This window comes from Candoia aspera, chromosome 1 (genome assembly GCF_035149785.1).
Source record: "Candoia aspera isolate rCanAsp1 chromosome 1, rCanAsp1.hap2, whole genome shotgun sequence".
NCBI classification, from domain to species: domain Eukaryota; kingdom Metazoa; phylum Chordata; class Lepidosauria; order Squamata; family Boidae; genus Candoia; species Candoia aspera.
The window spans coordinates 234,181,188-234,193,291 of record NC_086153.1 but is presented as its reverse complement, the minus strand read 5'-3'; the positions used below and the strand labels follow the sequence as shown (position 1 = coordinate 234,193,291).

General features: G+C 38.9%; 1 protein-coding gene across 1 annotated transcript in view; it reads right to left on the bottom strand.

The window, feature by feature from the left end:
* The window catches only part of MYRF (myelin regulatory factor), a 121,389-nt gene that overhangs the window by 20,575 nt on the left and 88,710 nt on the right, over positions 1 to 12,104 (bottom strand). Inside the window, exons 11-16 of the mRNA XM_063289202.1 lie at positions 10,328 to 10,418; positions 9,323 to 9,388; positions 5,884 to 6,084; positions 4,718 to 4,826; positions 3,499 to 3,608; positions 1,264 to 1,424 (exon numbers count right to left, since the gene is read on the bottom strand). Of these exons, the coding sequence (XP_063145272.1) occupies positions 1,264 to 1,424; positions 3,499 to 3,608; positions 4,718 to 4,826; positions 5,884 to 6,084; positions 9,323 to 9,388; positions 10,328 to 10,418 (738 nt within the window). The remainder of the gene's footprint in view (positions 1 to 1,263; positions 1,425 to 3,498; positions 3,609 to 4,717; positions 4,827 to 5,883; positions 6,085 to 9,322; positions 9,389 to 10,327; positions 10,419 to 12,104) is intronic.

The window sequence follows — 12,104 nt, the reverse complement described above, 5'->3', positions numbered from 1 at the left end:
AAGTTTAGAAGAATCACTTGACAGATTGTATTGAGTGCAGCAAAACGTTAGGGGTGAAATATAGAATCAATGCAAAAACCAGTGCTAAGTCATTGGATGAAATGAGAACTGTACGTTTTCTTGCACAAAGAAAAAGTTTTACATAATTTTAAAAAAACAGAGGAGATGTGAGGGGAAAATAGGCAAGAATATGAATTTCAGTTTAGCCAAATATTTCTTCCTTCATTGGTACATATTTCATCATTTCAATTAAGGAACCGTTCTGTTGTAGAATGCAGAAATGGGTAGCGGTATGGCTCCAAAATAATTCTAAATAGTGTGAAACTTTTTCTTCCCACTTATTGCACTATCTGTTTGATTTTACCATTCTTCTTTGAAAACATACTATTCTCAGGCCTTTTTAAGCATGGGCTCAAAGGTACAGATTTACATCCATGTTTATCTTGGGAGAGTTCAGAAACCCTATAGATCCCATTCTGTAGAGAAGTGAAGAGATGCATTCTCTTCTTCATGCCCCTGCTCTAACCAGCAGTGCTTGATGCAGGCACTCATATAGTCCAAAGCAGCCTTTCTCAGCCTTCTGACCCTGGAGAAGCCCTTGAAATATTTTTCAGGCCTTGGGGAACCCCTGCACATTCAGGCTCAATATAGGCCAGAAGTTACAAAATTATTATATTCGTTTCATGTGTAGGCCTGTATACATGCATTAACAGTGTTCTTAAACTAAAAATAAAGTATGAAACTGACATCTTTAATGTGAAGTTGCCCAAATTTGAACTAAATTTTTAAATGAATTGTGATCTCCCAGGGAACCCTGAGTGACCTCTCGTGGAACCCTGGGTTCCACAGAACCCCAGTTGAGAAACCCTGGTCCAGAGGCTTGAATAGTGCAATATTTTTCCCCATCTCATTAAGGACTAGAGAAATATCATGATATTGGTCTTAATTATGGTAGAAAGAGCAAAAATGTGCTTTCCTGCTTCCTTGGAAAAGGAACCAGATTTTCAGCTTGGGAAAATACCTGAACCTATTCCAAAACTCTATGTGCTTTTCTATCAGTGCAAACCTTAATGTATTTCCAAGTCCCACTGGGCTGAATGTAGCTTACTCCTAAGTCATAGGACTGCAGCCTACATGACAGAGGTTTAATTGTTGTGATAGAGAGTTAAATCTGTCAACAGTCCCTTTCCTTCAACTGGCTGCTCCATATTATGACCCAAAGCTGAATAGGAGTTATGTCTGAAATTCAGGTATTTGTATTACCTGAATGCTCCAGAGCTTACAGTTGACTTCATACTGTCCAACCTTTTGAGCTTGGCCAGTTTATGACTCCACCGCTCTAGTTCATCAATCCGGTTCTCCAGGTTGTCAGTCAGTTTGCAGAGCTCCTTCACAGCCCCAACGTTTTCCATAAAAATACGCTCCTGCAATGAGCAAAACCAAAGTTGGTTTTTATAGTAAGCCATTCTGATGAGCTCAAATTCTTACCTTGTGCTTGGTCTTTTATTTTCAAAGGGTGAGGATGGTTTGTTTTCACAAATAATTTTTTAAAAAATAAACTTAACATGTCAGGCAAGTGACTGGACAAATACTTTCCTCATTGTGGACTTTTTGCAGAAATCTTTTCACTATGCAAAACTTGTAGAGAAAAATGTGGATACAGAGACTTTATGACTTTGCAACTTATGTAACAGTGACATACAAAAGCCCATCCTTGAAGAAAGAGACTCAACCTCAAACTCTTTCCTCCACTCCTTTGATCTTCTGAGTTTTTCATATTTGCATGTTTTGAAGATGAAACTCAAACAATCTGTGCAGATATTTTTACATATCTACAGTACCATTAATTCATTGCTTACTACCATTCCTCTCCCTTCTGGAGAAAGATTGCTTCCTGACAGTACCTATAAATCTCATGTATAGTTTAATGAGTCTACATCCCACTCAAAATGGTATTTAAGGCAGTTAATATTAATGAAAAGAAACTGTTTAAACACGAATTAAATACCTCAATACACAATCAGCATCCAACCAAATTAAAATCCACCTCAGTTGGCACAAGCTTACCTGCCAAATACCTATGTAAATTTTTTAAAAAGTCTGTGTTAACTTTCTGCTGACAGGCAAAGACGAAACCAGCCTGGCTCCTGTTAAGCAAGGAGTTCCAAAGACACAGAGAGGCCCTTTTCCATATTCCACCAGGCATACATTTGATCACAGTGGAACTGAGAGAGCATCTTCTGTAGATTTTAAAGCCTGGGCAGACTTGCATTGCTTGCAGAGAACAGTATGAATGGCTTTAAGGGATGTAATTAGACTCCTTGTACAGTAAGTGGCCCTCTCAATAATATTCAATACAATATTCTGGACCAGCTAAAATTTCCAAACACTTTTAAAGGCTCCACTTAAGAGCACATGCCAGCTCTAAGACCAATTGAGCTGTTGCTATTCTTCTTCTTCTTTCGTACCCAGATCAAACCTTAAGCTGCCAATAAGATGCCACCTTCTTGGCTTTGTCATTGGTCAAAAACAAGATGCTATTATTAAAGCAAGGAATTTGCCATTGTGGTCATGCCTGGTATCTCCAGAAATGGATGCACTAGCATATGCATTTTACCCACGTAAATGCACTCTTGACCATCAGCAAAAATTGGATATCTAGCTTTAAGACTGAAGGCAGGAGATACCAAAACTTGGATAGCTATCTTCAAGACTGAAGGTAGGAGTACATACAAAATGGGAAACTGTATTTTCCAGGTGACCGTAACGCTAGAGCGCAGTTTACAACATCCTTTTTATGTACATTTATTGAGATGGATTGGTCTCTTTCTGGTCTACATCAGTCTTCTATCTGTAAATTCACAAATCTATTCCATCTCTGCATTAGTATCTCATTTTATTTTAAAAAAACACCACCAAAATACATTTTCACAAAATTTTCACAAAATAACCCTTTTATAATACATTATACTTGAAAATGTGCATAAAATTTATTTTAATAAAATAAGCATTCAGTAGGTAAGGAAATTTGTGGGCTTATTTTATTCTATAATCTGCCCTGCAGGATAGGGCAAGATATTCACTTTGATTAGATTCTTCTTGGTCCATATAAAAGACAAGCAGTTTTACCTGAGGTCAAGCTAAATGTACAAGACACAACAAGAACTAAGATCTATCCTTTCTTCTCTTCTGAAGGCTTTTTGAGAAATATAGACTGACTGCCTCTCTTATTACCCTCCACCAAATCCCCTCTGGTTGATTATTCTTGTCAATAGCCTTCCTATTTTGTTTTTATCTCCTTCGACATCAATTCAAGCTGGTGAGTGTAATAACTGGCACTGCCTAAAAAAAACACTGCTAAACAAAATATCTAAGATGCAACTTTTTTTAAAAAAAATGGGAAAAAAGATATATTTTTCCAGACTTTGCATGGATTTAGTTTTCTTCAGAATATTAATTCCAGTCTGTTGCTAGTTTATTTCCAAGAGTTCTACTCACCTTGTTTACCACAAGGAAGTTCTCAATAGTTTTCCCACTGGTAAAGACCATTTCCCCAGAATCTTTCACCGCTTCTGGAAGAATTTCCTTCACCTCTTGAGCAATAACACCTGTGCAGAAGGATCAGCATAAAACATAACAGCTTTGGGCCCGATAAATGGTATTACAGAAAATATTTGCTAGGAAGAGTCTCAATTAAAGGCATAATTCAAAGAGATGTATTATTTTATAAACTGTTCTTATGAGGAGCTCATCAGAACAGAAAGACAGTATTGGTGTGCTAGAGCCATGTTGGCATCAGGAACTCTTGCATCAAACCAAACAGCTTTTCCCCCCCTCGGCTGAGAGATGAGTCTAAACAATAGCTTGGATTGCTACTGGAGGGCATCTGTTTAAAGTAAGTGGCTTGATGCATACACTTCCATTATGAAAAATGCCACAGAAAACCTCTCGGCAGGTGGCAGCCCCTGGCTGACTTTGTCTGGCAGTGGGAGCTAAGCAGGATTGTTTAGTACTTGGATGGGATTCCTCCAGGAAACACTGCACACTTGACTAGGAAGTAAAAAACACATCCCACATATGCACCAATATATCTTTAAAGTCATCAGTTGAGCCTTCCTCGAAGAAAATTGAGTTTTATTCACGAAGTAACTGGAATGTAGCATACGGCCCATGGTGGGGAGGAGGAAATAAAGGGAACAAATATGAATTCACCATTAGGTGATCACACACCCTATCTTGCAACACCCGCTTACAAGGTATTCCAACATCTATGTTCCACCAAAGGCACAACAATGCACTCTGCATTTTAGCTATTTGCTATGAAAAACAATAGTGTAAGTATAGCAATTATATCTGACATTTAAGGTGATTCAGCTTCTACTGAGTAAAGAAAGATTATCAGGCCTGGGTTTTCATATTATGATGAATGATGTTTGATAAATGATTTTCCTCTGTCTTTCAATAATGTAGATTTTCAAATACCAAGGTATTAAAATTAACCATACTCTCTAAACAGGAGTGCAGAAACAATCTTCAGATAAAATATGTCACATGTAGGTATAAAATTATTGCCAAGAACAATACACAAACATCATCAAAGAGAAGCCAAAGATGGGACAGCCACGGATATGTGGGTCCATGGAATAACTGTAATCAATAGTTTTTAGACATACTTGCTAGCATAAAAGAAGCCTCAGATCAGAAAAATGACTTGTACCTGTCTCAGATGTGTTCTCCAAGCCAACAGTGGCAGCAAATTCCGGCTTGTAATTATACTGCACCAGCCGCATACGGGAGATTCTCTTCAGTTGTTCTGTGGTGTCTACCTAAAATTAAAGGAAAAAGAAATCCATAAATGCATTCTGTAGTCCTCAATACTCAGCCACTAGACAGTTATGTCCAAACGTATCTGACAGAAACAGAAAAAGGTCAACTGGAAGTTTGAATCTCAGGAACATATGGTGGGGAGTCACATGCTGATTTCAGCTCAGTATTTAGGTGTTCTCTATATTATGGATTTTAGTTGTGGGAGTAGCAGAATTTAGCCTTTCAGGTAAAGAAGAACACTTCAGTTTTCTAAAAACTAAGATTATTATTATTTCCTGCCACCCGAAACAAAGCCTGTCCAGCATTATAACTGACTGTAATGATTAGTACCTATGCCAACTTTTACAGAATAAACTACTGTGCATTGTATAAAAATCAGCAAAAAGCACTATAAAAAGCACTAAGTTTAGACTAAGTGTCTAAACTCACTTAGTCAAAAAGGATTAAATGTTTTTATCTAGTATTCAGGAATCAGCATCATGTACTTTCAAGTGAAAAAACAAACTGGGATTTTGTAGCCTTTACCGATGAATCCAGGCCAAGTTACAGCCAGAGATTTGTGTCAAAGCACCTAGTGACAGCCTAGAAACTCTGAAACCTTCCTTCCATATAGAACACAAACTATTAAAATCAAAAGTTTGCAACTGCATTTTGCAAAGACAGAAGATACATAATTAAAGACATAGGAGGCCCCATGTGCTATAACTAAACCTTGAGCTACAACCATAGTTACATGTAGCCTGATGCGAGGGGAACACATGGGAAAAAACAGTGAAGCACGCTGTGAGACAGAACACAGGAAGTAGCCAAACAGAGCAGCCTCCTCTGAATGTTCGCCTCCTGAACACTGTGTTCAGTGCTGAGACTAGATCACCCCTAATTTCAAGCATCAGGCAGAGGTTATCCTATTGCTATAGTGTTCTCTTTTTGGCTTGCAGTGAGGGTGGCTTACTCAGTGCTCATGGAAGTTTCAGTCCAGAAATCTAAACCGAAAGGTCTTCTGTGGATTTTCAAAGCAGATGCCCTACTGAATAGCTTGTGGGGGTGAACACTTACCTCTTGGATATCATCTTTTACTCGGATATCTGATGGATGCATAAGGGATCCCATAACTTTTACATTGCCATGGACAACCAAGGCTTCATCAGGTCGGTCCGTGTTGATGCCAACTCGGCCATGGTGAAAGACAGTGTCAGGGAGCTGAGAGCGCTGCCAAAGTACATCACTGTCACTCTCAAATTGACCTGGGTTAGACGCCTGCAAAAAAGAGATCCACAGATGAGCCGGGCATTAACCGTCAACAGTAGAAAATGGTAAGAGAAGAACAGAGAAGGAAAATCCAGTGGCTTTACAGCAGGACACACTATGGGATAAGACAGTGCCCTTTTCCAGAAGAAATGGAAAAATATTCATTTGTGCCAGTAGCCCATCCACTGATAGGAAGGTTAAGCAAGAAAGAAACAGTGGCCAGCAGCCTGCCACAAGATGCTTTTTGGCCCAGAGCTTCTGCAAGTATATCACATGATATGCTTTATGGACCGCTGTGATAGAAGGCAGCTACACATTATGCGCACTCATGTGTTAAGGTGAAAGGTAGGTCACACAATGTCATACAGAGCATTATGGGAATTTCTCATTTTGCAGCATTTACGATTATCAGCATGGATAAGAACACATAATTCTTTGTCCATGTTAAGAGACGGAGATACAAAACCTTAGTCAAAACCTACTTTATAATGTACGTAGCTGTTCCTTTAGTCTAACAGTAGGCTGTTTATAACTGGGGAGGGCTGTCTGATCTAGTTTGCCAGCTCAGCACAAGGAGCTTGAGTCAGCGTGTGTTTACAGAATCAGCAAGATAAACGTTCCTTCCCAGCTCATTAACAGAAAGGTTATGTTGCACATAGGCCTTTCTTACACTCAGTGGGGACAAAGTGTTCTATTAAGTACGAAGCATCCCCAGTTCAAAATAAATTCTTGCAGAATTGTGAGGGAAGGGCCTATAGGAGATTTATGGTGACCGAGGGTGATGAACTCCTCTAGGTAAAGACAGTTGAGAAAGACAGGAGGAAAAGGAAGAAACCATGTTTAAAGACAAAAGGTGGCCCAGGACTCAAGCCTGCTTTGCCCTGGAGAGATCTGGAAGCTCCAAGCCACACTCCCAAATGTGTGGGAGCAGATTGTGTCCCTTCAGTGGCAGGAAAAGTTTTCTGCATATATATCAGTCCAGCAGGTAGCACAGGAGCATCTTCTTTCTCATTTCTTCTCACCTGTGCTATTTCCCCTTGCTTCACAGACAGATATTATCCCCTCACTAAAAGAATGTTTGCATTCTTTTTGTCACTATTTCCCCATCCAAATATGTACCTCTCCATCAAAAACAGATTCCAAAGTTGAGCCTTAGATTCAAACTATCGCCAACCCGTCCTTCTTCCCTTGTATGCTCTCTTCAAATTCATGACATTATTGTCCCCTGTACTAACTGAAAGAGTAGTTGAAATACTACTCAGAGTTTACTAAAGAGAGCAATATGGTAAGCAAAGCAACAGAAAATAAAGATTCTATCCAACTACTTATAGAATTATAATTTTGTTCTACATATCCCTAGCAGTAGGCATTTAGAGTATATGCCTTAAATGCTATGTTTTCATGCAGAGTTGAACATTAAACAGGGATGCCTGAGACATTTCAGTGGGATTTCAAATAGTAAAGACTTCAGTGTTTCACAGAGGTTTAAACTTCTTTCCTTGATGAGCAAAATATTTTGTTCTATGCATATTTACTTAGTATGCAACAATTCTGGTTACAAGATTAATAGATACATTAAGTACACCAAAAAGAGCCTTTTTAAAGGTAATGTATATATGTGATCTTGTGCAAAGTACTCTCTTTTATAAGAGTACCATACAGAAAAATTGGTAGATCACAATATCAGGCCTGTTACCCACCTTTTTATCTGCTGTTTGTTGGCTGGAAGAAACTTGTACCGTTATTTCCAATTTCTACAACTCTGAATAATTTATTGCTCTTATAAACTGAGTCTACCATTATTCCTTACTGATTTTATTCACATGAAGCATTTCTATATAACCGCTGACCAAACTCAAAATCTATAGTGTTTTAAACAATTGAAGCAGTAACGAAAACAACCGTAAAATATACCATACAAATTGAAAGCAGTGCAGCAATTGAAATGAAATGGAACAAAGCACTGAGCAGTTGTTTAAAACACACATAACAAATAATTTCCAAAGGTCATGTTTTTACTGTTTCAGGAAAAACTGGGAAAAGACTGCTTCAGTCATCCAAGTTTACTAGTGCTGGGACTCCAACAGAAAAAGAAGCTTCTTCATTTCTTGTACTCTTACAACCTAAATGTACTATTAAATAGTGAGATTTGGCTCACAGGATGTCTACATTTCAAAGGACTTTATTTCAGATGGCATCTGTGCCAAAAAGTCACTTGGTGGCCTTTGGCATGCTCCTTTTTCTCACTCTTCATCTGCAATGTGAGCAGAAGTAACTTGCTTCAGATGGCATCATAAGAGTATCATACATAAAGACCCAGAATGGTGCTTGAATGGTGCAACATTTGAGAATGGGCAGGGGAGGAGTAATGACTATAGCTGGGTCTGAGAATGGGCACCATTTAGCCTCCACTTCAGGCAGCAAAGTATCTCTGCTGACAATGTAAACAAAAATAAATCCACCTATAATTGCTCACATCTATCCCACATGTACTTGCATCTCCAGACTGTCCTATGGTGTTTAGATTCTAAGCTCTCTTAGGCAAGGTGATGTCTTTTTTTCTGTCTTCTTTATGAAAACATATCACAATATAAAGACATTTTAAAAATCAATTAAGGAACACATCTTTTGAATCCTCTCTTTAACATCAAGATTTTATACTATAAAAATGAGAAGATGGAGTAGTACATTTCCATATGTAATTATATATTAAAGGATTGAGCTAGTTTTGTATTAACATTATATAGATTTTTTAATCTTCAGTTTTAGTTCCTTTTAATTATTATGTATATTTTTCTGATATATTATTATTGCTTTTTGTTTATTATATTTTGTCTGTCATGTACCAATAAAAATTAGATTAAAAAATAAACTAACATGGAACTGTAAATTAATGACATTACCTAACTACTATTATCATACAGGCAAATTACTAAAAATGCACCATGCAGCAAATACATCTCTTTCCAGGGAAGCAACATGGTACAACATTGCTTCTGATACAGTTGCATGCATTGCACAATCTTACTGGTGTTGCAGTATGTACAATTCGCCTGTGCTTTTAATCTACAACCAAACCACATATTTGTGCTAATGCAGACAGATCCTTACCCTCATTGATCAAACTGGAAGCAGCTAAGCTTCACCGTGGATATAATTCTTTTTTTATCTGCTTTACCCATTAATCTACAACAAAGGTCCCCCACCCCCACCACCCCGGAGACTGCATAAGTCAGCATTTACTTACTTGTCTGCAGACTCCGGGGTCCCCGTCTGCCCTCTGTTTGTGTTTTACCCCCGAACCGGCCCTTTGCTAGAGGAAATGGACACAGCACTTAAAAAGGCAGCAGGGCGGAGACAGCCAACTACAAAGTCACAGCTTAGTGTCCTCCTTATTAGCTAACTAACCCTGACAGTGAAAGAGCCACAACTGACTTCTTCACATGCCTTTTCCCAAGGTTATTCAATCTAAAGTGAATAAACATTCCACCTGGATGCTTGCTAAGAAGTCTAATTAGTTGGCCCTATTTGGGGGCATCACTTTCACAACTGGTATGTTATGTCCAAAGCCCAAAGGGCAGAAATATCCCCACTTTCATAAAGTGTGTCCTTAGGTGAAATTAGTCATAATACGTCTACAAGTCCCCCTCACCTGTACTCAGCATTTCCTTTCTGAGAACTTTAAGGCATATGTCTGCAAAAGTGCAATTTTGGGGGCTGGTTTAACTTCAACAAAACTGATGAATATCTGATCCACAAGACTTGCCTTGTGGCTTGTGTCACGGAACAGGGAAGTTTGCTGAAATGCAATCTAACTGGCGGTATCAGTTATCATTGATACAATTACATGATTAACTTCTACACATGGACATCGCGTGTACTGTCTATTATTCAATATTTCTAGGTACCCTCCAAGATTAAACCTCCTTTCCTTGCACGTATATTTACTTGTAACCTATAAGCCTTGAATGCACTGGAACTCTCTTAGTCTAAGTACTTGCCAAAGGCCTTCTTTGTGCAGAAGAAAGAATCAGAGTTCAGAAAGCTAACCAAAATTAGGGTAGAGGGGACCATGAACGAGAAAAGAAAAGCAAGGAACAAAGGGCAGACTGGTCCTGGGGTTAAGAACGTCAAAGGAACTCCAGTCAAGTAAAGTATAAAACTGTGAATGTTCACGATCAGGGAAGGATATTTGCAAAGGAAGGGAAGGGAAGGGAAGGGAAGGGAAGGGAAGGGAAGGGAATAGACTTACTCTAACAATGATGCGCTCTGAGATATGAGCAGCCAGAGTGTAGTTCTGATTCTGAGAGTGAGCTTGCAAAGCCACAACCAACATGAAGTATCTGAAACAAGATAGGACCAGATAAACACAGACTTTCCCCAATCCACAGCTGGACATATAGTATATGTGAAATATGAGATTTTCTAAAAACATGGCAGACACTTTTTCAAATGTATTCCATTCCTGAATGCAAAAATAAAAAAAATGAAAAAAACATTGTCAGAGATTTGAACAACTCAACCTAGAACTAAATTGCATTCACAACTTACTGAGAACCAATTAATTCAGTGTATGATAATGGTTCTGAAAACCGGCCAGGGATGGTGGCAGACTACCCTGTAGAGCTGCAAAATACATTTACAATGTAAGTGCAAAACTCCAGCAGTTCATTTAAAATGATCTGAACTGGACAGCTTTGCAGAGTTCATCATTCTTTGTCACCTTTCCTGAATAGGCATCAGAGACAAACCTAGCCCAGCACAAGTGAAAACCACTGTTTTCCAGACAGGAAGTGTAAAAACAGGACATACTGTAAATTGGTCACATCAAAATATTAGAGAACTCAAAACCAACTTTTTCTAAGCCTATCTGCTTTTCAAGTTATTATTTTAAGTTACAATTTTACAAAAGCAAATCTGAAAAATTAAATTCCAATCATGCATTTTACAGTTCAGGGTTCTTCCTTTGTCTTGAAGGCAGAGCAATCCGAAATCTGTGGCTGAGAAACAAGAGGGCAATACAGATATACTGCTTTGTGTAGCATTGGCAGTGAAAATAAAGCTCCCTGGATCTGGCAAGTTAAACCCTGCTCATTTCTCACAGGAAAGTGTAGTGTTATTTCAGATGAACAGCTATGAACAGTTTGGGGTGTTCCAGCAGTGTGGGAAGCATGTCTTTTCTAAGGCCACATCCACGCAGTTGCTTTGCCATGCTCCTCTCCCATCTCATCCCATAGCTGGCAGGAAATCATTCCACCCTAAATCTTGGTACCCCTACAATATAATGTCTTTATCACACACTTGGAAAAGTATGTGGAAAAGATGGATTTGTTCCATCTGTGTTGCACTGTTGTCTACACAGCTTTAGTGCAAAACAGTCCAAGGGCCATGACTGGGGGTGAAACTTGGCTGAAACTTCAGCCTCCTCCAATTGGTACTCACAAAGCTCTCCTTTCTCTATGCACTACCATTTTTTTTCTTTCCCAACGCACTGTCTACCAACTGAACATTTTTACTATTATTATGCCTTGAAACTTTGGATCAGCAGGTGGACCATTCAACCTATTGATCATTAGGTGGCAGCAAAGAGTTAACATCATTTTGTATCTCTTGGCTGCCATCTAGGGCTAGTCTGGATTTGTGCCACTGAGATGCAGCCATGAGATAAGTCCTACTGAAGAACTGGAGTCTGAGAAAGGCTTAGCTCTGGGGATCAGTGTGGGATCTGTAAACTGTAAATCTGTAAATCTCAGGGTAGAGAATATGAAGACAGGAAGGAAGGAGTCAGAGCACCCCTGGAAGCAGCAGCATGGGAAAGGGAATTCCCTGCAAAGAGACTACTGTACAGAAATACAAAAGCAAGTCCTTTCAATTACAGTACTGAAATTACTGTACTGAAATTACCTTTTTAAATGTGTTGGTTGACCAGTCAATGCAAAGGGCTTTGCATTGACTGGTCAACCAACTCATTTAAAAAAGAAAAGTGGCTGCAGAAGACAGAGTTCTGATCTCCTTGCAAGCAAGAGAGG